This window comes from Cnephaeus nilssonii, assembly GCF_951640355.1.
Source record: "Cnephaeus nilssonii genome assembly, chromosome: 16".
In the NCBI taxonomy this organism is placed as follows: Eukaryota; Metazoa; Chordata; class Mammalia; order Chiroptera; family Vespertilionidae; genus Cnephaeus; species Cnephaeus nilssonii.
The window spans coordinates 40815224-40842946 of NC_137087.1; the positions used below are offsets into that span (position 1 = coordinate 40815224).

At 44.7% G+C, this 27723-nt stretch overlaps 2 protein-coding genes across 3 annotated transcripts in view; one reads left to right on the forward strand and one right to left on the reverse strand.

Annotated features, from left to right (window-relative positions):
* ZNF518A (zinc finger protein 518A) overlaps positions 1–5708 on the forward strand; it is a 78886-nt gene extending 73178 nt beyond the window's left edge. The window contains exons 8-9 of the transcript XR_013814770.1: positions 2995–3134; positions 5406–5708. The gene's annotated coding sequence lies outside the window, so the exon portion shown is untranslated. The remainder of the gene's footprint in view (positions 1–2994; positions 3135–5405) is intronic.
* BLNK (B cell linker) overlaps positions 1–27723 on the reverse strand; it is a 66780-nt gene that overhangs the window by 17681 nt on the left and 21376 nt on the right. For both annotated transcript variants that reach the window (XM_079794139.1, XM_079794140.1), the window contains 7 exons: positions 27587–27652; positions 24031–24080; positions 17215–17255; positions 12432–12588; positions 8143–8303; positions 5728–5809; positions 4466–4537 (listed from right to left, as the gene is read on the reverse strand). In XM_079794139.1, coding sequence (XP_079650265.1) covers positions 4466–4537; positions 5728–5809; positions 8143–8303; positions 12432–12588; positions 17215–17255; positions 24031–24080; positions 27587–27652 — 629 coding nt within the window. The remainder of the gene's footprint in view (positions 1–4465; positions 4538–5727; positions 5810–8142; positions 8304–12431; positions 12589–17214; positions 17256–24030; positions 24081–27586; positions 27653–27723) is intronic.

Below are 27723 nucleotides of genomic sequence, written 5' to 3' on the forward strand. Positions count from 1 at the left end.
ATCTGACTTCTCAGGGCTTTTGCTCATTGCACAAACAGACAAATCGAGACAAGTTAAGCTACTGTCCTGATCTAATTTCTGAGGTCACAGAAGGGACCCAGAGGGCCTTGTCCACTGCACCCCAATTTCCCCCGCCCAATCCTGAAGATAGAAGCCAGACAATCACCATGAGGGAAGAAGTTGAGACAGGCAGCACTTCACCACTGGGGCAGAGAGCAGGCCTGGAGGTGGAGAGGACAGAAGCTAAGCCAGTTCCCCTCAGCATATCCTGGGCCTCCTCTTAGGCCCATGCTCGCCTGCATGCACATTATTGCTCAGTGAGACAAAGCCTATTTATTGAGTTAAATTGAACTGGAAAAATACTTTATTAGGAACGTACATTTATAAGCACACAATTCCTATTGGACTTAAAGAGGATAGCCTGTAAATGTAGGTTGGACCTGCCCTCAGTCTATGCTATTTTGGTTTGGGAGATAAAGCGCACATAAGTAAACACTGAAGAAATCATCAATTACCAAGAACTCCTGAGGACCTGGTGTGCAGGAAGCATGCGGAGGCTCTATGTTAGGGGCTGGGGAAAAGGGAAGAAGTGATGCTGGGCCGCTGCCCTCTCAGAATTTACAACAGGAGAAAACGTGTACCTCATGCCACCTCATCTGGTAGGACCACCTATTCTAAACACAGAAAAGAAAAGGCCTCATAAAGTATTGAAAATAGAGATCTTTATGTTTATTCTCATGCACTTGACCAGAGAGACCTTTAGGCTTTCCCTCAGAATCCACCTGCTCTTTCTCTACACACAATTCTTTTTTTTTCTCAATTATAGTTTACATTCCATATTATTTTGTATTAGTTTCAGATGCACAGCACAGTGGCCAGACAGTCACACACTCTAAGAGTAGTCCCTCCACTGCCCCAAGCACCACCTGGCCCCATACAGAGCCTTGAAGATATGATTGACCATATTCCCCATGCTGCAATCCACGTCTCCGTGACCACTCTGCAACAGCCAACTTGGACCTCCCAATGCCTTCCTCTACACACGATTCTTACGTAGGGCCCATTTCCACAAACACTTAGCGGCACAGAGTGGGTGGTGGTGATTTCATGAGCTGCCTTCCCCGACGCCCCATAAAGGAATGTCCCCTCCCAGGAGATTCCTACTTACACACCTAACCTAGATGTGATTTTCAAAACCATTTTGAAAAAGAGACTACATCTGGAATTTGTAACCCTGTGCGTGACAATAAACTGAAATATCATCCGAGTATGTAGTATGAGTCCCACTATGTTTCCTTAGCTACTGTATCAAATTGATAGTGTTCTTCAAATTCTTCATAGCTGAGATTGACCTTAAAATACATTTGGCTGGGCCATGGCCGAGTAGCTCAGTTGGTTGGAGCATTGTCCCAATACACCAAGGTTTTGGGTTTGATCCCTGGTCAGGGCACATACAAGAATCAACCAATGAATGCAGATAAGTGGAACAACAAATAGATCTCTCTCTCTAAAAATCAACCAATCAATAAAAATACACTTGGCTACTCATAGATTTTAATGAAGATTTCAGGGAAGAGGAACAAAAACCTTGCCTGAAAAATAAGGAAGTGTAAAGAAGGACTAAGTCAGCATTTCCTCCCAGGGGTTCTCCTTAAACACCAAGGGCTCGTGTGGCCCGGGTTCATTATCACTGTCACATCTGCTGCCTGCTTTTTCTACGCAGCTTCCCCTTTCTTCTTATCTCCAAACAGCCTGCCAACGTCTTCCTTCCCTTCCCCTCCTTATACACAACCTCTGCGATCAGATGGGAAGGCAGGCCCATTCTCCTCTCGTGGTGGGGAGGACAGATTGGTGGAGACCTCTGGTCTCGCATCAGGAAGACAAGGTTCTAGTTATTTCTCTGCCAGAAAACTGGCTGGGTGACCTCTTACAAACCACTGTCTCAGTTTCCCCTCTGTGAAACGGGGACACCACCACCTACCTTACCTAACTCAGAGTTACTTGTTTAGTTTCTTTTTTCTCAAAATTTTTTATTAAGGTATTATATGTGTACATATCTTACCATTGCCCCCCCACACTTGTTTAGTTTCTTCATCTGATGCTTCTAGTATTAAAATACACCTATATTAGATTAATAGAAAGCAAACGAATAAGTCCAATGGGCTAATGCCCTCATGATGGTACCACGTGATTCTTTAAATACTATAGCCAGTGTTGGGGACTCAGCCACTCTCACAACCAACGGAACCATCCACATTTCAGCACCGACTCTGAGCCAGTTGTGTCTAGGCCCTGGAAACACAGCTGTGAGCAAGACATGTCACTGATGTCCTTATAGGAGAGATAGAGAACTCAGGAGGGATCAGGAGATAAAGGGTGTGTGTGTGTGTGTGTGTGTGTGTGTGTGTGTGTGTGTAACTATAGGAGTGCACACCAAGGGGGATCTAGACCAAAATGGGGTCAAGAAAGGCCTCCTGAGCAAGTGACATTGAAGTCAATGTCTTCAAAGAGCTTTCAATGCAGTTAAAGAGATTAGACCAAGACACATAGTAATTAGAGGACAGGTATGGGGCAAGTGTAAGTGGGATGAGAGGGCAAAGGAAAGCTCTCTCAGGGCTACAGAAACCATAGGAGCCTTCCTGTAGGGGGAGACCTCAGGCTGGGCCTTGAAGGATGGGTAGAATTTGATGTCATAAAAGTGAGAACACAAAGACCAAAAGGTAGGACCCATGAAATACAGAATGATTGGAGTATTGGGTGTGTTTTAGGAAGAAAAAGTCCTTGTTTGGTAAAAGCATTTTAAGATGCAAACACCAGAGATGATTGAACTGTTCTTCTAAAGGAGGATGTAGGCCTTCATTTATCTATTTCAATAAAAGATCTTCTGTTCCAGCCATAGCAGCCCTTCTCCTCAGTTATGAGTCAAGAATCTCCATTTCAGCTGGGATCAAAGCAGTCATCACCGATTAGGTTGATATTGACATTTGTTCCCAGGAGTTCAATGAGCTGGACAAGATGGCCCTGACTGTTACTCCCCAAATATAAAGAGCCCGTGGCTTCCGAGGGAGAGGATAAATAAGACAAGAACTTGTGAAGAGGTTGGACAATTGCACAAGAAATGAATCAAGGAAAAGGTAAAAAAAAATATACTCTTCTTTCATATTTTCTCAAGGATCATGGCCCAGGAAGCAGAGCTCCATCTGCCAATCTCTTGTGTTCAGCCTTTAGCTCTGGAGGGGAGGCTGGGTGGGGAGAGAGAGAGTCTGAGAGAGATGATGAAGGGGAGAGGGAGAGGAGGGAGGACTAGAGAGGAGGCTCCTGAACCTCTCTGTGCTGTAAGAGGGTGGGTGTGTATGCACCACTCAGCTTCGTGGGCTTCAGTTTGGGGGTTGCCAAACCCTACAAGAACCTCTGGGAGTTCATGGTTTGGGTAGTGGTGACATGGTAAAAACTAACTTTGTAATGGAATAAAACTGGCAACATATGGAGGCATTCAGAAGCTTAGTCTAGTGACCAAGAAGAGAGCCTAGAGCAAGGGTGTGGCTAGTGACACGCACAGGCAGAAGGTGTGAGGTGATCAAATAAAGGAAGCCTGGACTTGGGTGGTGACAACTAAAATAGTAGAAAATTTTCAGGAAAAGTAACTAGCAGCCTTTGGAAAGAACACAGGCATGCTGAGACACGCAGGCTGGGGGCTGACATGCAAACAGCAGTAGGGATGCCCAAAGGGTGATGGATGCAGTGGGAGGTAGTGGGAATGTCAAGGTGTTCAGAAGGGAAAGCAGGTCAGCATTGGACACCAGAGTTATCACCATAGACAAGAGAAATAAAACCAGAAGAATTAATGAACCCTAAGGAAAACACATACCATTTCTTTTGTATTTTGCAGGATTTATTTGGGTGGAGATGTTTAATGTAAAAAATAATACCCTTACTGAGCACCTAATGTGGATTGAAAGTTTCACACTCACAATTTCAGAATTCTCCTATCTCAGTGCACTAACCCCATTTACAGATGAAACCATCTGATGCCCAAAGTGGTACATCTGGTAACTGGGATTCCAACCCAGATCTGTCTGGCTCAAAACCACACTCTTAACCACCACCGTATTCTGAAAGAAGAGCAAGGCTGAGGACTGAATGAGGCAGACATCCGCAGTCAGGGACAGAAGGAGAAACCAACAAAGTGCCCATTGAGGTAGGATGAAAACTAGGGCTGGTCTAGTAGAGGTCCAGGTACATCAGAGGGAGGCGGGGGGTGGGTCCCTTCAACATGGGTGCCACCAGACAGTACATGAGGATGAGGGCTTCTGCTATCATTTATTAAGAAATTTGAAAATACAAGTGGTTATTTCTTAATATTTGATCTCAGTTGTTTATCTTATCTGCAATAGATTAAAAACCAGCCCCCCAAATGTAATCATTCCACGATTTAAAAATACAGCACATCACACATATACTTTACCTGAAGCTGTCACTGGAGGAGGGGCTGGCTTCGAGGAGTTACTTGGCTTGGTTGATCTATTCACCATGGGAGCTTAAACACACAAATATGCACATAACGATTATAGGTACAGTCCACTGAAGGGGATTCACACTTATGGGAAAATGCATTGTGGAAATGATGGGTCAGACCGGAGAGTTTGGAAGGAATGGGAAACATACTCATTAAACCTATAAGCCATTAAAAAGCCTCCTCAGGAAAAAACAAAAAACAAACAACACACACACACACACACACACACACACACACACACACACCCCAACATTAGAATGAATATATTAATGATTAAAGGAATAATGAAATATTTTATGATAGGCATTTTGTTAAAGTGAATACTGGCTTGGAATCCCCTTTGCCAAACTGGAGGTGTAGGAGATGAATACATTTTTTTTTTTATATAAATTAGTAGAAGTGTATTGAACCTAATAGTTAAGGGGCCAAATTAACAGCCCCACCCTCCCTGCCACAGCAACACATACCATTTCTTTTGTATTTTCAGGATTTGTTTGGGTGGAGATGTGTAATAGGTGTTTATTTTCGTGGTGATGGGTGGCCAGGAATTCAGGTGGGTCTTCAAGCCGCTGGTGATGTGTAGGGAATGCAGGAGAGGGTTGCGACATAATGGCGGCGTGAAAACTGAGCACTGCTACTCTAGAGTTTATTAGCTGAGTAATGTTCCTTGAAGCGATCACTCACACAGGAGTACATTCTTCATAGTGACTATATCCAGAGTAAACAGGTGCTGTTCCACGGAGGGTATGCGGCACTGGCTTTTCAAGATAATTTGTTTGTAATGGCATTTGTTATTCCGTGAAGCATTTACAAACAAAACGTTCCTGAGATAGCATTAAATTTAAAGAACCAGGATACAGAGCATATTTTACTCTTTCATATTTTTCAGGCCTCTGCAGAAATTGTGCCTGGTGCAATATTGGTAAGGCCAGTATGGTGGCTTGTGACTTGGTGAGTATTAGGACAGCTAATGATATGCACCTAGGTGCTTTCATAATTTAAGATGGGAAGAGGACAGAGGAAGAAGGGAAAGACTATGAAATACAGAGATGGCTCACCCAATCCGTCAAAGCAGGCAAACGATGCAGACACAGACGAGAGAGGCCTGAGCACCATCACTTCTGAGCCCCTTAGTGCTTGCTACCAAATAGTCTCATATACCCCCATCCACTGGTAGAAATGTTCAGGTGCTTAAAACTACAAACGCTTGCCTTTTTCAGATGGGTGTGAACTGCTTTCTGTGGGATGAATATAGTTCTCATCTTCATCTTCTACAGGGACCACATAATCAGCCTAAAAGAAATGCATAAGTGAATGAGAAGAATGCTGTACATTCATTGTATGGGAATAAGTAATTAAAAAATATCTTTACTGAGATATAATTTATATACCATTAAATTTCCCTATGTAAAGTGCATAATTTAGTGGTTTTTAGTATAGTTGCAGAGTGTGAAACCATCACTGTAATCTAATTTTAAACCCCAAAAAGGAATGCTATGCCCATTAGTCACTACCCAGCTCCCCCCCTCCCATGACCTAGTCAACCAATAATCCACTTTCTGTCTTAAATATTTGCCCATTCTGGACATTGCATGTAAATGAAATCATACAACATGTAGTCTTTTGTGACTTCTTTCACTTAGTATAATATTTTCAAGGTTCAACCACATACAGGCTATATCATTGCTTCATTCCATTTTATGGCCAAATAACATTCCATTGTATGAATATACCATGGTTTGTTTATCCATTCATCAGTTGATGGACACTTGAGTTGTTTTCACTTTTTGACTATTATGAATAATGTTGCTATGAACATCCATGTACAAGTTTTTATGTAGGTGTACATTTCTCTTGGGAATATGCCTAGAATTCCTGGGTCATGTTGTAGCTCTATGTTTAACAGTTTGAGGAGTTGCCAAACTCTTTCCCTCCAGCAATTTCTCCACATGCTCACCAATACTTGTTGTCTGTCTTTTTTATTATAATTATCATCATGGATGTGAAGTAGTATTAACTATGGCTTTGATATGCATTTCCCTGATGGTTAATGATGTTGAGCATCTCAATTCCTTTGACCATTTTGAATCGGGTTTTTTGTCTTTTTATTATTGGGTTGTAAGAGTTCTTTAAATGTTCTAAATATAAGTCTCTTATCAGATATATAATTTTAAAAATGTTCTCCCATCCTATAAGTTATCTTTTTGCTTTCTTGGTGATAACATTTGTAGCACAAAAGTTTTAAATTTTGAAGCTCATTTAATCTATTTTTCTTTTGTTTCTTATGCTTTTGTTGTTGTATCTAAGAAATCATTGCTTAATCCAAGGTCATAGAGATTTATACACCTGTTTTCTTGTAAAAATTTTATAGTTTTAGCTCTTGCATTTAGGTCTAAGGTCCATTTTTAGTTAATTTTTGTATATGGTATGAGAGAGAGTTCCACTTTTATTCATTTGCAGGTGTCTGCAGTCATTCTAGCATGTTTTTTTAAAAAATGATTCTTTCCCCATTGAATTGTCTTGGTACCTGTGTTAATAATCAATTGATCGTAAATATAAGATATCAAAAAATATATACACACACTTTGAATACAGGCAGTGGTTATTAAAATACATTTCATTTTAAAAATTGAGCTATCAGCTGTTAAATTGTGTATACATTTTTTGGGGGCACCCTGTATAGGGAGGAAGTGATTTTTATATGGATATGAATCAAATGAGGTAATCAGATCTCAAAAGTGATTTTACAACCTGCCTTGGTGGGTAGCCAAGATGAGTACTGAGAGAAAAATAAACTAAACCTTCCCTGAGCACTTGTCGCCAGGTGTTCATCTGAGCACTTTACATGTGTTGTGTCACTTAATCGTTATAACAACGTAATAAGGCAGATACTACTGTCAGTTCTCCCTGCCCACTAGGGGTTTCCTTTATACATCCCACCCCTCTGCATCTTAGAGGAGGACTATGGAGAAGCAGAGAGAACAGGTGGAGGAATGAAAGCTAGGTGGGGCAGGGCAGAGAGGCAAAGGGGAATAAAGGCAGGAAACTGTCTTACAGAGGAAAGAGAAGATCTCAGGACACCAGCGGAAGAGAAAGAGAATGATAAGAGGGGCACAGATCTAGTATTGATATTGTACCATATGCCTCCAGGGATTGAAAATGCAGCCCTCACCAGTTTGGCTCAGTGGATAGAGCATTGGCCTGCAGACTGAAAGGTCCCTGGTTCGATTCCGGTCAAGGACACATGCCGGGTTGCGGGCTCCATCCCCAGTGAGCGGCGTGCAAGAGGCAGCCAATCAATGATTCTCTCTCATCATGGATGTTTCTATCTCTCTCTCCCTCTCCCTTCCTTTCTGAAATCAATAAAAATATATTAAAAAAAGAAAATGCTTACAATAGGTCATATATGTCATTTTTTAAGAGAAAGAAAACCACACCCTTTCAGCATAACATCGGAGAGTTAGAGGGTGGCAGTGAAGGCACGAAGTGGCTAGTGCTGGCCAGAGAGCAGGAATGGAAGGAGGAAGACATGCCCGGTCCAGACTGTCCTGACGCCTCCCTCCCATCCCACACCACATCCTGCCTTCCACTAGGTCTGGGGAGCCATCAGGATGGATTTACTTTACCTCATCCTCAAGATCCTTGGGTTTGGGTGGGACTTGAGGTTTCTGCAGAGACGTCGAGGTGGGCATGGTGGAGGCCAGCCTCGCCTTAGCTGAAGGCCAGCTGGGTTTACTGGGAAGGGTCTTGCTGAAGGGTGGAGACTGCCTCTGGCTTGATCGGTTGTCTTGAAAGGAACAACAAAGCATGAAATGAAAGGGGCTCTGGGTCATTCCCTGGGAGGACACCACTGAGCTCTAGAAAGTATAGAACCTCCAGCACCTAAGTAGCCACAAATGAATCAGGGCATTCCTTAAAGGAGTGAAATGACATGTTAGGTAAAAAGTTTCAATAGCCCATTGACTTACATTATAAAAAGTAGAAGGTCCTGATCAAAAACATCCTCCTAGGGGAGAGAGAGACCCATGGGCTCAAGAGAGCTGAGAGCCCGGGACCTGCACACTATAGGGCACGATGACCTCAGCAGCATGAGGGTCTAAGAGGGGTGCTCCCCCATGGGTTCACAAGCTCCATGAACCTTAAGGGCAGAAATTCTCAATTACACACAAGAACCACACAAGAACCACATGGGAGCTTTAAAAAATGCCAAGGCCCAGGACCCACCCCAGACATAACTGATCCTACTCTATAGGTTTGAACTTGTGGAGTAGGATCTAGCATTATAGATTTTAAAGGTGCCCCAGGTTATTCTAAGGTGTATTCAGGGTTGCAGCTGCTCATCTGGGTGAACCTACATATTCCTCCCCCTCAATGATTTCTCTCAAATCATGGAGAACTCATGAGTTCCTCCGTCCAGGACTGTCCTCAAGCAGGTATCAGGGAAGGAGTCTAAGCTCTGAAGCCAAATGGCCCTGAGTTTGGTCCCCTGCTCTGCTGCTGACTAGCCGCACTCCTCTGGGCTAGTTGTTATTCAACCTCTCTGGGACTCACATTCCTCATTAAAAAAATCTTTATTGTTGAGATTATTACAGATGTCCCTCTTTTCCCACCCCTCAATAGTCCCCCTCCACCTGGTTCCCGCCCCACCCCAGGCCTTCACCACCCTATTGTCTGTGTTCATAGGTAATGCATATATGTATATAAGGTATTTGTTTAATTTCTTCACACCCCCAACCACCTACCTATTGAAAATCATCAGTCTGTTCCATTTCCATGCCTCTGATTTGATTTTATTTACCAGTTTATTCTGTTCATTAGATTTCTTATTCATTTATTTTGATTCAGTTGTTGATAGGTATGTATTGGTTGCCATTTTGTTGTTCATATTTTTTTTATCTTTTTCTTTTTCTTCTTCTTCCTCTTCTTAAAGAATACCCTTCAACATTTCATATAATACTGGTTTCGTGGTGATGAACTCCTTTAGCTTTTTCTGATCTGTGAAGTTCTTTATCTGACCTTCAATTCTAAATGATATCTTTGCTGTGTAGAGTAATCTTGGTTGTAGATCCTCACTAACCATCACTTTAAATATTTCTTGCCACTCCCTTCTGGGAAGTGATCCCTGCGAGGATCTCATAGTTTCTGTTGAGAAAACAGCTGACAGTCCTATGGGCATTCCCTTGTAGGTAACTAACTGCTTTCCTTTTGCTGCTTTTAAGATTCTCTTTTGTCTTTAGCTCTTGGCATTTTAATTATGATGTGTCTTGGTGTGGTCATCTTTGGGTTCCTCTTGTTTAGGACTCTCTGTGCTTTCTGGACTTGTAAGTCGATTTCTTTCACCAGGTAGGGGAAGTTTTCTGTCATTATTTCTTCAAATAGGTTTTCAGTATCTTGCTCTCTCTCTTCTTCTGGCAACCCCCATAATGGAATGTTGGTATGCTTGAAGTTGTCCCAGAGGCTCCTTACACTATCTTCATATTTTTGGATTCTTTTTTCTTTTTGCTCTTCTGGTTGGGTGTTTTTTGCTTCCTCATATTTCAAATCATTGATTTGATTCTCAGAATCCTCTACTCTACTGCTGAATTCCTGTATATTATTCTTTTTTCCATCAGTGTATGCTTAATTTCTGACTGGTCCTTTTCCATTTTTTTTTTTGGAGGTTTCTAGAAAATTCTTGAGTAACCTTATAACTGTGGTTTTGAACTCTATATCCAGTAGTTTGCTTTCTTCCATTTCTTTCATTTGTGACATGTTTTTTGTCTCTGCATTTTGGCTGCTTCCCTGTGTTTGTTTCTATGTATTGGGTAGAGCTGCTAGGTCTCCTTGAGTTGGTAGAGAGGCCTTGTGTAGTAGGTATTCTATAGAGCCTAGTGGCTCGGCCTTCCTAGTCAGCCTTCCTAGTCACTCTAGGCGCACCCCTTTGTGGGCTGTGAGCACAGTCTTGTTGTAGTTGAGACTTGATTGAGGTTGGTGTCACTGGGAGGAATTGACCTCCAGGCCAATTGACTATGAGAACAAGCTGCGACTACAGTGGGAGAGCTGCTGTGCAGGAGACACCCCTATGGAACAGGACTTGCTTCAGTCGGGCTTTGGTGCTCACTGAGTCTGCCCTTTGAGTGTGTCACTTATGGATGGTAGCTGTAAGCTGGTATGGCCTGACACTGACCAGTGGGTACACTGGCTCTTGGGTCTCCAGGAAAGTGCAAAGTCAGCCACTTCCTGAGGCCACACAGCAGGAGCTACAGAGAGATCTGAAGATTCCTTCTCTTTGTATCAGGTTTGGAAGTGCCCAAATGAGGCCCAGCTGCAAAGCAAGGCAGGCTGGTGCTGCCAGGTCATGGGCTGTTTATTGATAGGTTTGGGGCTCCCTGACCCAGCTGCAGCTTGTTTGAGAGCAAGGTCAGGCCATTTATATGCAAAAGCCACTGCACACAGCTTGGGTGGGGTTATAAATTGGATGAGGCTGGGCCTTAGGGAATCACCAGGGTGGAGCAAACAGAAATGGCTGCCAGCACCTCCGTCTGAAAGAAAGCTCCCCCGAGTTTCTGCCCCAATGCCAGACAATCCAGTTCCTCCTCGTATGTGTCTGTGTCCCCCAAAGCCTTGCCCTGGTGCTGGAGCTCAGAGGAAGCAGGACCTTGTAAGTTCCGTTCCTGCCTTTTAAGAGGAACAGCTGGGTATCCAGCAGCCTCTGTGTCAATGAGCCCCAATCCCCACTGGTTTTTACAGCCTGTAGGGACTTCTTTTCCCAATTCTGGGACCCTGGATTGGGGGTCTGGTGTGTGGCTGGGACCCCTTGCTCCTCCGGGCAGCCTCTGCCGAGACGATCTCCCTCCCGATTAAAAAAGCAGCACACGTGGGTGCCGGACCAGCCCGTTCCACGCCTCCGCACTTCCTACCAGGCTCAGTATGCTTTCTTTTTTACTTCTTTAGTTATAGACCTTCCACTCAGCCAACTTTCCAGTGGTTCTAGATGATGATTGTTCTGTATTTTAGCTGTAATTATGATGTGATTGTGGGAGGTGGCAAGTACAGACATTTACCTACGCCACCATCTTCCTTTCTCTCTCACATTCCTCATTTTTAAAACGAGGATCATCATATCCACCTCAGAGAGATATTGTTTGATCTGTCATCTCTTCTTCCTGCCTCAGAAAACCATGTGGGAGCCCAGCCAGTGTGGCTCAGTGTTTGAGCATCAACCCATGAACCAGGAGGTCATAGTTCGATTCCCAGTCAGGGCATGTGCCCGGGTTGCAGGCTCGATCCCTAATGTGGGGCATGCAGGAGGCAGCCCATCAATGATCCTCTCTCATCATTGATGTTTCTATCTCTCTCTCCTTCTCCCTTCCTCTCTTGAAATCAATTTAAAAAATATTTTTAAAAAAGCCACATTCAGGCCTGGAGGCCAGACCTGAGCTGTTTCTATTTAACCTATGAGGCTAATTCCAGGCTTAAAGCTCCTCACCCCCACCCCCAGTTAAAAGTCTGTGGCCTAGACCCAGTGTGCACAGACAGCCAGTGTGGGGGCGGGAGAGGAAGGAGTGGAAGTAGCAGACACTGGGATCCTTGGTGGCCACCCCTGTTCTGTATAGACCTCTCAAGAGAAATTTGGAACCTTGTGCACAGGAAACCCGAAGAGGAGTAGGGACTAATATTGGGGTTGATTTCTCAGACTGTTGGGAATTGGGAGCAACCATCAGGGTGATTTCTTTTATCTTTGGTCTGTTTCCAATATTCCTGAATTAGGAAGGATAGTTTCCCCCATCAAATGGGCAAATTTGCCAGCTGGGGCTCCATTACCTGAGAGACCCAATGACCCACCTGGAGGTGGTGGGAATGGGAGGTTCCCCGCCAAGCTTGGCCTGTCCCCACCTCCCCGCTGAACACCCAGGGTCTGGGGGGGCCGCCTCACCTACGTACTCGCCCCTGGTGAAGGGCAGGGCTGGGTGAACTGTCCTGGTCTCCTGCTCGACGGGCGGTGGCTCATAACTGTCATCCCCAGTCTCCTCAGCGGGCAGCACGTACATCTCAGAGTCGGAGTGCTCGTCGGGGTTTTCATAGTCGCTGTCCTGCAAGTGCAGACACCGTGCTCAGGGCCCAGCTGTGCCTGGTTGTCAGGACAGACCTGACCTAGAGGGCCAACTGCTCCCCCCAGTGTCAGGATGAAGAAGCCAGGCCTGGACAGGCTGGCTCAGATGGGGTGGAAGTGGGGGTGGGGAGACCAGGTGGACCATTGAACCCGAAGGGTGGCTGAACCGTGGGAGAGAAAATATATTTTAAGAAGACAGAAAAACAGAAGAACTGTAGGTTTTATTGTCATGAAGGCTGACAGTTGAGGAAAAAATAAGTTTAATAAGGATAGGGCAGTGGTCGGCAAACTCATTAGTCAACAGAGCCAAATATCAACAGTACAACAATTGAAATTTCTTTTGAGAGCCAAATTTTTTAAACTTAAACTTCTTCTAACGCCACTTCTTCAAAATAGACTCGCCCAGGCCGTGGTATTTTGTGGAAGAGCCACACTCAAGGGGCCAAAGAGCCGCATGTGGCTCGCGAGCCGCAGTTTGCCAACCACTGGGATAGGGGAAGGGGACACACAGGAAAACAAATATCTTTGAGAAGATGAAGTTTAAAAAAATTATATATTAAAAACAGAGCTGGTAAGCTAGAGGGGCTGGCTGGGCTTCTCACGGACTCCACTCTCTATTCTTTTATTAAGTATAAATTATATTTAAATTAAGATTGAAAAATACATTGACATGTTTGTTCTAAAGTTCAAGCAGTTTGGAAGAATATAACAAAGCCTCCTTCCCAGCCACTCAGTTCCTCTCCCCAGAGGCAAAACAGAACCACTAGCTTCGTGTGCATTTTGTTCAGAGCTAGCTTATGTGCATAGCACACATGCGTATATTGTGTGGAAGAAATATTTGGTTCCGGAGTTAAGAGGTCCTTTGACCTCTGTGTCCATTGCTCTCTCCCCACTGCTGCCTGACAATGCATGACCCACACATGATTTTCCAATGAGTGGGTGATGCAGCTGCCCTTTGGCCTGTTTCATTCACTTGCAGTTGTATAACACTGATGCAGGTGTAGTGTTTCCTTCATTGCTGTGTCCCCAGGGCCTATAACAGGGCTGGCACATGATAGGAGCTCAGTATGTTTGGAATGAATGAATTAATAAATACATGAGTGAGGTCTATGCTTTCCTCCTCAGTCTGTAGGGAGATGGGGAGAGGAGAGGAATAGGGTGAAGAGTGGGATAAGAAATGAGACAGGAGGCTGAAGAGGGTGTGTTTGTTCTTGTCCTAGAGTGGGAGAGAAGGTGGATGGGGTGAGATAAGACAATTCCTGTTGGGGGGATTTTCCCACACCCCAATCCCAGTAATAGCAGATTTGGGGGGCAGGAGGCTCAGTAATCCTTCCTGAACATGAACATGAACTTAGGAGGAATAGAATAATGATAGTAATAATATTATTCTTATAACTGACATTTCTATGTGCTGTATACCTCATTTACTCCTCACCACAATCATGAGATCGTTTTTTAAAACTCTCCCATTTTATAGTAGGGGAAACTGAGGCACAGAAGAGTTGAGTAATTGGAGTCTGCAATCTGTGTTCTGAGAAGTCAATGACTATTCTCAGACGGGGGTCTAGGAAGTGAGCTGGGAGTGAAAGAGTGGCTGAGGGAGGCTTATCAGGCAAGAGCCTGGCTTCCCAAGGCCAGCCTAGTCCAGCATGAGGTGGTTGGAGCCCTGCTCATCCAAGCCAAGGACCCCGTCATTGCTGTGGCGGCCTCTCCGGGAGACATCAGTGCAACTGCTGAAAAGCAGCTGCTTTAATGAACATCTGGAAAGTGAAAGAATCAGCAGGGACCTGGACCCACGTGCCTGAGAAGAAGGTTTGGGCATCGCTCTTTGTTTCAGTTTTTATGGACCAGGGATGGGACTTCTGAGACTTAATTACCTGGTGGCCGAGGAGCACTGTGTATCCTGGGGAGGACTCTGGGGTCCTTGCAGCCCCTCAGGCTGGGCAGCCTGAATGGGAGGATCACATTGGCAGAGGAGGCAGAAAGGAAGGGGAAGAGGGACTCCATGTCAGCTGTTCCTCCGACACTGGGCTGCCTACCAGATGGAGGCAGGAGGACAGGACTGAGACTGTATATCCAGGACCCAGCATAGGACCTGCAGTGGGACAGGTGCCCACGACACAGCTATGGAATGAATGAATGAATGAATGAGCTGCTGCCTGGGCTCTGCAGGGACTGAGGAGGAAGGAATGGCTCCCGGGAGAAGTGCTGGGCTGGAAAATCTATTCTGTGGGCGATGCACGAGGAGCCCCTTCTGCTCCAAACACGGCAGAATGCATCTTTATTTCTTTTTCAAAAATATAGAACGCTTCATGAATTTGTGTGTCATCCTTGCACAGGGGCCATGCTGATCTTCTCTGTATCGTTCCAGTTTTAGTATATGTGCCGCCGAAGTGAGCACTTTAATGCCTTTTTATCAAGAGAATAAAGAAGGAATGTGTTCAAACTTGTGAGAGTTTAAAAAAAAATCCTCTTCCCCCAAATTATTATAAATTCTGGCAAACGAAATTTAATCGTTCATTCAATATTCAACAAGTGTAATATGTTGGATAATCTGATGGACACTTGAAGAAGGAAATGTGTAATAAGACAAAATTTCAAGTTGTGCATTTATTCATTTAATCAATTATTAATTATTGAGTGCCTAGTATGTGCCAGGAATTGTGCTTGACTCTGAGCACACTCCCTCACAGAAATTATATTCTAGCAAGGAAACCTGATGACACAAATAGTGAATAATAAATAACAAGTAGACCTTTAAACACATAAAATGCCTATCACTAGCGATAGATGCACTTAGGCCCTAAGTCTTAGGGGAATGGTCAGGGGCCTGAGACAGACGCCGTGGGGGGCGCGATTCTACCTTGGATGGGGTACCTGAAAGGCCTGCCTGAGGAGACATTTAAACCAAGCCTGGAGGATGAGAAGGAAGAATGGAAGACTGCTCTTTGTTTCTCCTCTTTTGCTTTCTTTTTCCTGCCCAAGGACCACGAGTCTGAAGTCGCTGAGGCAGGCAGGGCCTTGGCATGTTGTAAGAACTGAGGGCAGGCGGTGCGTCTTGGCTGTGATGAGGCCTTGGAGGGGGGTGCACTTGGGGTGGGGAAGGCAGGGCAGGTCCACAGGGGCCAGATTTCACAGAGCCTAGCGGTGTTACAACAAGTCTGGATTCTGTCCATTAAGGTAAAAATAATTGTGAGTGAATGTTTCTCAGTCCTTATTACAGTTGGTGCCTTGATTCTGGTTGTTCGACTTTGAGATACATCTTTTCTTCATCTTCAGGCTGATTATATTTTGTGCTTCCTAATTCCCCACTGTGTGCTTTTTTTTTATCCAGCCAGCAAGCTAAATTTCCTTGGTTTCCCTCAGCATGAGGACCAGCTTCTTAACTTTTCTAAGATGTGGCTCAATGCGCACAGCCAGCAGGGGGCGCAGTTGCAGTGCTTCTGAGGGATCAGTGACAGCTGGGCTCTGGGAAATAATTCCATGCCCAAGTGACCTGTATGTAGCAAGGCCATTTGTCCCCCCCTTTTAAAAAAATCTTTTCTCTGCAGTCGAAAAGGGAGGAACTTCTGTCTCCTTATACTTGGAGTCAACTCCGGGTGGTTCACACAACATGAGCCCAGGCTCAATTCTGGGCACTGGACAGGAGTCCCCAGTTCTCATTCTGGCCGCTGAGTAAGTGCACAACAGTGGGCAAGTCATTTTCATTCTTTTGGCCTTAGTTTCCTTATATATGTTGTCGTGACCCTCTTGGACCCATTCCAGATCTAAAGTTCACAGATTGGATTTATAGGCATGAATTTGATATATGAGAAATAATTATGGGAAGAAAAGTTTTCAGGATGTCTTGTCCCTATAAGACTCAGCCTAAGGGAAAAGTGGCTGCTGGGGTTTTGTGGGTTGTAAAGACACCTCGAAGAGGTTTACAGTTAATTTGGACATGCCACCCCCTCAGTGTCATCACGGCCAGGGCCCCCTCTCTCACTCTGGCCTCCGACGCTCTGCTAGCCTGCTCGGTCACAGCAAGCACCTCGGAGCCTGGGTCTGAGATCTGAGTGCCTGAGGGATAATTTTGGAGCTGCAAGTTAAATTCCTCATGCCTTCGTTTCTTCAGCTGTAAAATTGGTGGGGCTAACATTCAAAATGTTTAACAATGGCCCTAAAGAGTGTCCCAATGCCCCGGATGTGCCAGGCATTTACTCTTCGGTTGTTGGTTTGTTTGAGCTTCTGGGCAGGGGCCAGGAAGTGATGGGCACTGGGGAATTCAGGACGGAGGCATTTGCTAACTGACATGGAAATATTTAAACAGTTTACCATCTGTTTTGGCCATGCTGGTGAGTACTCTGAATATTACCATCAAGTGGGGATAAGAGTGCCTACAGAGGGCTGTGGTGGGGCTTAGGTGAGGCAACGCACAGAAAGCTCTTAGCCTGGCCCGGTGCAGCTCCAAGCAGCCTGTATGAGGTTATTGCTGCCTCGTCTGCAGGTGGCCCGGCCACCTCCTCTCTGGGATGTGCAGCTGACCACCAGTGTGTGACTCAGAAATAAACCCTTAGAAAAGCCCTGGTGGAAACAGCACCCTCCTCGTCCGAGGAGCAATACTTACAAAGTCATCTGACCACTGCTCCTCTTCGTCAGCAGGGCTCTCTGAAATGACACGGAGGAGGCAGAATACAGAAACGTAAATCTTAGCTGGCAGCTCCACCCTGTCCACAGCACCTGCACCTGCCTTCCCTGCCCTGGGGCTTCCTGGTCCCCTTTACTTGACCTTGAATGGTTATTACAGTCATCTAATATTCACCACTTTCAAATCCTTTTTTTTTTTTTAAGTCAGTTCTCATAGCATTAAGAGATGTCTTGCTGGGAGCAGAGAAATGGTGCATCTGACCCATGTCTGTCTTTGTCAAGGGACATTTTGGGGACCTTAGAGTAACCCAGTAGGAACCTGCAGTCCATACTGTGTTGCTTCCAAGGATTTCTTTGAATCAATGTGTGGATGGTGCAGTAGGAAGAGCACTGGACCTGGATTCAGACCTAAATTCTCATCCAGGCTCTGCTCCTAACCATTTGGAGAGTGGGCAAGAACTAATATCCCCAGGCCCCAGTTTCCAGATTTATAAAAAGAGAGGATAACTTCTAAGATTCTCTCTGAAGAAAATTTGTATCCAGCGCTTCACCACATGCCAGGCAATGTTATTGGAGATTTGCACTCATTCAGCGCTCCCAAAACCCTATGAGGAAGCTGAGGCCTCGAGAAAATAAGCCATTTGCCCAAGGTCAGATAGTGAATAGTGGAGCCCTGCGGGCTGACTTCCAAGTGCAAGCTCTGAAGCCCCGGGCCATGCTGCCTCACTGTCTTTGAGCTCCAGGGTGCAGGCGCCATCCTAGACTCTGCAGGGGTATGACAACGGATATGACAGCCCAGCCGGCATGGTTCAGTGGTTGAGCGTTGACCTATGAACCAGGAGGTCACAGTTTGATTCCTGGTCAGGGCACATGCCTGGGGTTGCGGTCTTGATCCCCAGTGTGGGGTGTGCAGGAGGCAGCCGATCAATGACTCTCTCATCATTGATGTTTCTATCTCTCTCTCCATCTCCATTCCTCTCTGAAATCAATAAAATAATACTTTTAAAAAATGGATATGGTCTTAGCTGGTTTGGTTCAGTGGATAGAGCATCAGCTTGTGAACTGAAGGGTCCTGGGTTCAATTCCAGTCAGGGGCATATGCCTGGGTTGCGGGTTTGATGCCCAGTTGGAGTCGTGCACCTGGCACTTACACCCTACAATGGCCACAGTGGCCCCCATCTCAGTGTCTGCTCCAAGCTAAGACATGTACGGTCCAGTGTCTTGCTTAAAAGCCTGATTCTGTGATTTGTTAGCCGTGTGACCTTAGGTGAATTGCTTACCCCCAGGCCTCAGTTTTCTCATCACTAAAATGGACATGATAAGTAGTACTTATATCATAAGGTTTTGAGAGAATGAAAGTGAAAGGACACATGGAAAGTGCTTAGAGGCGTGCCTGACATAGAGTTAGGGCCCAGTGAATGATAGTTATTACTATCGATTGACTTTCTCTCTAATTCTCACAATAACCCAAAGGACGGGTAATCTTATCTCTAGCTCAGGGGTCTGAGGCCTGGGGAAGTTACAAAACTTTTCTTGGTTCACGCAGTGCTTAAGGGACAATGCCAGGATTCCACCCTAAGTCAAAAGGACCCCAAAGTTCCAGGTCTTCTCACTGAGCCACCCTGTACAACAGTAATAAGAGACCTAGAGCTGAGGAGAACAATTGTGTATCAGACAGGCCAGGTGGTGTAAAATTTCCTGGTGTTTCAGCACTTGGAGTCATGGCCAGGTGCTCGGAAAGATCGAGAAGGGTGTGGTCAGGGAGGGCATGAAGCTTTCTGTCAAAGATGGAGTTGAACTGGGCCCTGAAGGACCAGTGGGGCTTGAGCAAGAGAATGAAGATGAAGGAGGGCATCTCCCTCTCATCCCCTAAGACAGGCTTGTGTGTCGGTCCCGGAAGCAGGACTTAGCTGAGGGATGGAAGGGGCATCCATAAGGCACAGATGTGCACAGAATGAGTGGGCTGCACTGGAGAGTCACAGGAGAATATGCCAGGAGGGAAAACAAAGCTGGATTCACTGCCAGCCAAGGGGTTGTGCCCTTCACAGTGGACACTGTGGTCCTAGTTACAAGCTGGAGATGGGGAAGCTAATGAGTATGGTGTTTGAGTAACTCAGCCATGAAGAGATGAAGGCTGAAATAGACTGGGGGTCTTGGGGAGGGGAGGGACCAGGGGAGCTTCTGCAATGACCTCAGCAGGCTCTGGGGTCACCACCTCTGGAAGGACAGCAAAGGGCTCTGTGGAGTGATCTTGATTGAAGGGGTGAAGGCAAGGGGATGAAGTCAGCCTTTCGGTTCTGGGTCCTCAGGAGCACCAGAGACTGTGGGGCTGTGCTGGTGGCATCCCGGCCATGGACTTTAGGGGTGCACTCCACAGCTGGTGTCTGACACACAGCCTCAGCTGTGGCTCTGATTCCACTCTGGCTGTGCCCTGGACCACGGGTCCTCCCATTTCTCCTCCCACAGAGCTGGTGGTGGGATGCAGGGACCAATGGGAAGACCCCAGTGGGATGCAGGAAGGGAAGAAGGAAGGCAGGTGGACCAGCTTTGGTGGTGGGGACAGATTCAGGGAAGGAATACAAAACAGAACTGTAGAGGCAGGGGAGGCTGTGAGTGGACAAGTCCCTCTAGGTACACCCTGAAAAGATAAAGGAATATGACTTAGTGTGGGAACTGAGGCCAAGGCCCAGAACCAACCTGGCTAGGAGAGGTGATTTGAATCTAAATGCATCTTAGAAATTCCCTTTTTTTGGTATGTTTATTCATCCCTACCTAGGGCCCTATTAACAGGGTGGTGAGTGTGCGTAAGAGGGGGACATAGTCGTGGCTTAGCCATCACCTGGCTGTGTGACATTGGCTGTCACTTTGCCTCTGTGGTTTCCAGTTATTCCTAACATGAAAAGCTTGGATTGGGTGATCTTCTAGGCTATAAAATACCTTTGAGTCCAAGTTTCATTCCTTTATTCTTAGTTCCATGAGGCAGGACTGATGTGGAATCAGCTCTCCTCATGTGAACTTTGTTGGTAGCACCAGTTAAGAGTGTGAACGAGGAGATGGAAAACCAAGTGCATGCTGGCTTCACTGAGGACATGGAAGCAAAAGCAGCGCTCTATTTCACTTTCTTTGTGGACAAAGGGTTGTTATGCGTATCCCAGCCTTCTGTGGTGGACATTTACCCAGAAATCCCTGTGCAGGTGACTTCCTCTGCCCCACCCCCATCACTTCTCTGATCTGTTCCCTGCATGGCCTCAGTGGTGGGAGCAGAGGGTGGGCCTCCTAGGGACAGCACAGCAGCTCTGGCTAGCAGAGCCCAAGAGCCCAAGCACACAAGGAGAGAGGCCTTATTCAGGCCTGACCTCTCAGGGCTTGTGCAGGGACCAGGGGAGCTTCTGCAATGACCTCAGCAGGCTCTGGGGTCACCACGACTGGTTCTCTCCACACCCGCCTCCCTCCCCACTGCCAGGTCCGGAGCCAGACAAAGACACTAGAGGTTGTTCAACTATGAAAGCACAGGAACTGGAAAGCGGGTTCTGGTGTGGATGTCAGAGGCTCTGGGGGTTCAAAATAGTAAGAAGTTCCCCAGAAAAGTGTAACCATCTCAGCTTGGGTCAAAGGGAGGAACAGCGGAATGGGAGCTGGGGTGGGTTTGCTGTAGTGGCTGCACTAACCTTGGGCATGCTACTTAACATTCCTGAGGTGCATTTTCTTCACCTGGGAAATCAGGTTTGGCCAAATATAGCAGGCTAATTGTTAATGATAATTTTGTGTGGCCCATGAATGATGTCATAAATATCCAAACGGGCCAAAACCGGTTTGGCTCAGTGGATAGAGTGTCGGCCTGCAGACTGAAAGGTCCCAGGTTCGATTCCGGGCAAGGGCATGTACCTTGGTTGCGGGCACATCCCCAGTAGGGGGTGTGCAAGAGGCAGCTGATCGATGTTTCTCTCTCATCGATGTTTCTAACTCTCTATCTCTCTCCCTTCCTCTCTGTAAAAAATCAATAAAATATATTTAAAAAAATATATCCAAATGGCCCTTGGCAGAAAAAAGGTTCCTCATCCCTGTACGGAGAGGAGGGGCTGTGGTGATTCTTCCCCTGACCGCTGTGGGTGCTGGCCCTTTCCATCCTCTGCTTCCTGAAGGTCACCATCACCAAGGTCAACACATTTTCCTAGGTAGAGGGTGGGGAAGCCATTTGCTTTTGGGACTGGAGAAAGGACAGAATTCCCACATCTGGGGGGAGAGGTGGGGCTGTTTCAGGAGTCTTTGGTGGACCCAAAGGCTCCAGAGAGTGCCTGACTGGGCTCTGGGGCTCTGGAGGTCTGGTGGGCTCAGGTCTCCAAGCACTGGCACCCTTGGGGACCTTGCAGACTCCCTACGTTCAGGAGGAGCTGTCAGGGCTGGTTTCCAAGGCCCCGGGCTTGCAACTGTTCAGGGTCCCCAAAGCTCAGAGGAAGCAGCTGGAAATGCTTCTAGAACATGAGTTGGGGTGGGGGGAAGGGGGGCAGAGGGAAATGGCAAGGGAGGTACTCACTGCAGGTGGTGATGGTGGTTTTACCAAAAGGACCTTTTCTGGGGACTGGGTGTCAGAGCAGAGGAGAGTAGGCAAGGCCTGGGTGAGGGGATCTCAGCAATAGGATGAATTTCTGAGATCCAGGAACTTCAAGGGATTTGACAGTTCAGGAGCAGCAGTAAGGACAGAGTTGGTGGATTATAGCAGGATTTTTCAAATTTAATATATGTACATTCAGATCCCCTGGAGCTCTAGTTAAAATACAAAATTCTGATCCCTTACTTCTTGGGGTGGGGCAGAGAGTCTACATTTCTAACCAGCTCCCAGGTAGTGCTGATGCTGCACGCTAGGGATCACACTTTAAGCAGCAAAGGCTTAGAAGACCCAGCTGAGACCCAGAGAGATTAAGTACAAACTGGAAGATGCAACTTCCCAAAGCCAGGGGAGTTTAGGAGAAGCTTGCTTCATCCCTGGGCCGGGGGCTCCAGAGACCTGTGTTTCTGTGCGTGTGGAGTATTAGCTTTGGTGGGAACCTGACAGCGCTTCTAGTTCAGTCCTGTGTGATATCGAAAAGGAGAGGAGGAGAGGAGAGTGCGTTGTCCAGGGTTACACAGCCTGTGGCTAGGCACTGAAGGACCTTGTACGCAGGCTCAGTGGTTGGCAATTCCTCCTGCTGCTGATGTAAAGCCATGAGAATATAATGCAGAGGTATTTCAGAACAACTCTCTGGTGGAGGTTCAGAGGACCACATGGGATTAGGAATTAACAAGACTATTTAGAGGCTTCTGTAATGGGACACACAGGCTGATGACAGGGCTCTGTATTTGAGAGACACTTAAAAGCTAGAATTAATAGGATTTAGAGATTCATTTTTTATTTTTTTTGTAGAGGGGGAAGGAAGAAGAGGAATCAATGATGATCCCTAGTGTGTGTGGGTTAGGCAAAAGGATGAATAAATGATGACTGTTACCTGGCTTTTGCCCAAGTAAAAAAGTACAAGAGAAGGAGGGTTCTGTGTGGCCATCAGGACAGACTATAGAAGCCACAAGGAAATGGGTCACATCTATATCCCGCCAGGGCTGCCTGCCCCTGACTGGACCAGACAGGTTTGGGAGGTCATCCCAGGAGATGTCCTAGCAGAAAGTGGGCCTCGTTTGTGGTACACGGTGGTGGGGTAGGTCTAAGCACTGGATTGGATGTTAGACTGTATGACCTCTGGGGCTCCTATTAAACTCCATGACTTCATATTTTCCCATCAAAGCTTTGGGTTCTTAACAGGTATAGCCTGTTGGTTTTCTTTTCAGTTTTAGAACTTGGAGAGAAGAATAAGGGTGTTTTTGTTTTTTTTTTGTTATTGTTCTTATTGTTTTACTGAGGGCTATATAGATCTTTCAATATCTAAGAAATCTTTACATTTAAGCCATTAGAAATATATTTTAGACCTATCCTTCTAAGGCATCTCCTCTAGAAAAGGGAAATATGCTGGATAATTTACTTTGCTCACAACTGCCATAAAAACTGCCAACCTCAAGAGTAACTTTTCTCCCCTGACAAAGTTGATCCTACTTAGAATGGGAAAGGATTGAGTAACCGTGTGCCCCCAATAATGTATCCCCACCCCCTTCAAATATCCACTTTCAGTTCTTTATCCAGGAAGCCTTCCTTTCCCGCTTCCCCCACATCCTCCACATCAGATTAGATCAGATACTGCTGTAGAACTTTGTGCTTCCTGATCACCCTGAAATGTAATTGCTCTTAACACCATCTGTCTTCCCTTCTAGACGATAAATTCTGTGAGTGTGGTGCTATCTTGTTTAGTACTGTGTTTCTACCTGAGACCTTGTATGTGCCTGGCACATGGAGGATGCTTAATAAAAGTTTGATAAATAGGTGACTGGATGGATGAATGGTTGGTCGGATGGATGGATATGATTTGGTCATTCTTAAAATTAAGATGGGCACCTTTTGCCCTATCTGGTTTGGCTCAATGGTTAGAGCCTTGGCCTGTGGACTGAAGAGTCCTGGGTTCAATTCTGGTCAAGGGCACATGGCCAGGTTGTGGGCTTGATCCCCAGTAGGGGGCATGAAGGAGGCAGCCAATCAAAGATTCTCTCTCATCATTGATGTTTCAACCTCTCCTTCTCCCTCCCTCTCTGAAATCAATAATTTTTTTTTAAATGGGCACCTTTTGTTTCCATGTGAGTAGAACATAGTTCTCTTTTCAAGAAGTAAATATACACCTTAAATTAGTCAAGAATCCAAGTATTTTAGAAATGCTCTTACCAGAGGCATAGTCCCTTCGAGGAACACTTGGAGGTGCTTTGACTTTCAGCCTGTGGGAAACAACCATTAGACAAAAGGTCAGTGGGTAGGACATCTGTTGTCAAGGCCCATAATATAAGCAGATATAGAGATAATAGATAGATAACAAATAGAATAATGGCTTTTTTTGGACCCATTGCATCGAAAGATTAAATATATTGAAAATGTAGCCAAGCCATTAATCAGAGGTTTCCCAGCTCTCCCCTTGTCCCCAGTGCACAATGTGGCTGTGACTTGGCAAAGGTGGAGCCAAGCAGAGAAAGGGCTTTGAGAGGTCAGAGTAGAAGCACCGAGGCCAGAGGTTCAAGGAAGATAAGTGATGAATGTCGATTGGTTGATAGGAAGGTAAGGGAAGATGTGCACTACTTTAATAAATAATTAATAAACACTTTAATAGTAAAAATTAGTTATAATGAGCACTTTAATTGTAGGTTGGACTGAAATTGTTTTTGCGCTATTGAAAAACTGACATATAAGTGAGCAGTGAGTATCTCTAGGTTGGGGATTGTGATATTTCACTTAGTTAGAAGTTGAAGTGCTTCAAGCACTTTCAGAACTTCTGTAGTATTTTTATACATATATGAAATGTTCTGAATATTCACAATCCTTCCCCACTCATTAAAAGAAGAAAGTAAAAATGACATTTTAAAAATGCATCCCAATTTTTAGGCTTTTTATGAGTATTGGCAACACCTTCCCTTCCATTACAGGTATTTGAAATGGTTAGGGTTTATGGTAAATTATTATTTTTAATAATAGTTACTAATTTTATTTGAGAATGATTTACTTAGTTAAAAAATTTAAATATATAAGTGAAACCTATATCCAGTAGACTTTGTTTACTAAAATATCACAACCTTTAGAAGCAGCATACAGTATAAGGTAACCATCACATACAAAGCATATTTCCTTTCTTGGAGAAAAAAATAGCAGTTCAGAAATTCATGTTTGATTACAAAAAACAAGACTTATAAACCAGAATTGTAATGATGCAAAAATAACAATATTTATATTTGTGTAGAAATCCTGCTCTTTGTTTTCCCAAAGACTCTCACATCTATTATTTCATTCGATTCTCACAGCAAACCTGCTAGCAGGATGTGCTGGGGAAGATACGATCATTAGACCTGTGATGAGGTCCAGAGAGAGAGAGGTTACCAAAGGTGTTGTAGGGAAGAAAAACAAAGCAAAACTGGGTCTGGGCCAGGTCTATTCATGGACCAGTAAAATTTCAAAAAGCACAAACCAACTATTACCCACTTTTGTAATCATTTCCTAAAAGAAAAGAAAGGTTATTTTAATCCCCCCCCCGCCCCCAAACGTATGAAGGTCATCATCTCAGAATAAAGTACAGAATCAAGAAAGGACTGGGTCACTGAACACAGGCCAGGAATAACAGGTGTGGCTGGGGCCCCACTTAGCAGCCAGCAGCTACACACCAACCCCCAGCACTTCAAGATCCTTATTTTCTCAGTCGGCCGTGACCAGTGACGACTCTGTCACAGTCTTGGGTTAGGAAACCAGTGTGTTCAACCATGCTTCCTCCTTTCAAGGTGGCACCTGTTGCCTGGCAACGAGTGAGAGCTAAGAACTACAAGTCACTTCAAACCAAAGGGCCATTGACTTCACCAGGGGTAATGACTATGGCAGCCATATTTTCCAAGCTGAGAACAAACCTCGGCTTGTCAAGTGAAAGTGCATTTTTTGGAAAACAAAAAGTGCAATGCGTATACTGCAATGGAAACTGCCTGGAAAAATTTGAGCCCTATGGCTGCTGTAAGTATGATTGACCATAGAATGGCCGTTTTATATAGAGGCTTCATACTATTGAGAAAACTGCTGCCATGTAAGACTGGCAGCTGTGAGATAATCTAGAATTGCTAGTGATTAAAACAATGATAGTAGGGCTCTCTCATTTCAATGAAATTCTGAAATAAATGAAAACAATCACACACCTCTCCTCTCCCAGTCACAGGACAGACAGGAAGATGAATTCTCCTCCTCCATGATGACTATTGCCCCACAAGCAGAAGACCATTTTAACTATTTTATGATGATCACTTTTACATATTGAGACTCATTTACATTTTATAGTGTGAAAACACCACAAAAGCCATTTCTTTTAAGTTTTGCAAAGCCCAGAAAGAATGAAGATCCTGTGCTCTGAAGGCAATGTACTTTCATATACCATGGGTGTTACTGGGAAAGCAAATTGCTAACACCAATAAAGACTTCAAGGGCACAAATCCTTCAACCCAGAAATTTCATTTCAGGAATTTAGCTTTCTGGTATACTCAAAGTCGGCAAAGGATATTTATTAAAATATTATTTGTGTCAGTTAAACTGAAAGAAGTGCCCACAAAATTTTGATCTTATCTAAATTGATATTATCAAATTGCCCTCTAAAAATGTTCTGGTTTAAATTCCCAACCTTCCCCCGCCCCCCCGCCCTTCAAACAATGTCCAACAATATATGCTTGGTAAAATTAACAATAATACATTTCTAGTAGACTATTAATCAGCTTTTTTAAAAGGAAATATGTTTATTTTCACATACCAACAAAGAAAGATGTGCATGATATACCATTAAGTAAAATCACCAAACAAAGCAAGTTGGTAGAATGGTTTATAAATATGATGCCATTCATGATAAAAATGTTTTGTGTGTATAGGCATTGTATCCATGTTATTGTGTGTATATGTCTGTGTAAGCTTATATATATAGAGAGAGATTTATGTACCAAACTCACACATGACAATGTCCATTTCTGGGGAGTAGGTTAAAGTGGGGATATGAAGAAGTAGAAGCTTTTTACTTTATACAACTCTGAACTCTTTGATATTTCCCACACTGGTGAATCTGTATTACTTTCTTAAAAAAAAACAACCTTAAAAACTTAACAAATAACAGTTCCCCTTTCCGCTTGATTTAGATTTTGAGTGTCAAATGCGTGTATGTACAATATCATGTACAATTTCTCTTCTCTAAAAAAAGCTTAAGAGTTTGGGGTGTACAGGAAGATTTAGAATTCTAGCTTTCCCTCTACAAGTGCCAATTGAAAACACCATTTTAGGCAATACCTGAAAAAGCAGAAATCAAAATGTGGAAGACAGGTATGGCATCTAAAGGAGCTTGGGCTGTGTTCTTATAACTTCTCTTTAGGATTTTTCCAACCATGTCCTCAAGACCCTTAGCTAAATGGTTTTTGGAAGTTGATTTTCCTACTTCGGTAAATGTCATTTTGACATTTGCTCAGCACCTCAGAGGGCATCGCTCACCTTTTGAGCAGTGAGAGGGAAAGTGAAGTGCCCTGAGAACCACCCCGTTCACTCAGCACGGTTCCTGAATGTGGCTCTGAGCGCCATGGACTCCAGCCACGAGTAAAGAAAGGGTTACATGCTAAAGAGTTGCAACTCCTCACTCGGTAACAGAGAACTTTGTTTTTCCCCCTATTGCAGGCTGGCATAACATGTTGTTCATATAAGTGCTCATATAGTGCTCTGGAGTCTAACTTACTTTTTTATTTTGTTCATTATTCCACCATCATTGTTCTTAATATCATGGACCATCTTTTGAAGCTGCCTGTAAGAGACAAAAGTTAAACATAATTATTAATAACTATGTTGATTTTTTAAAAAAAAATCTTCTATCCT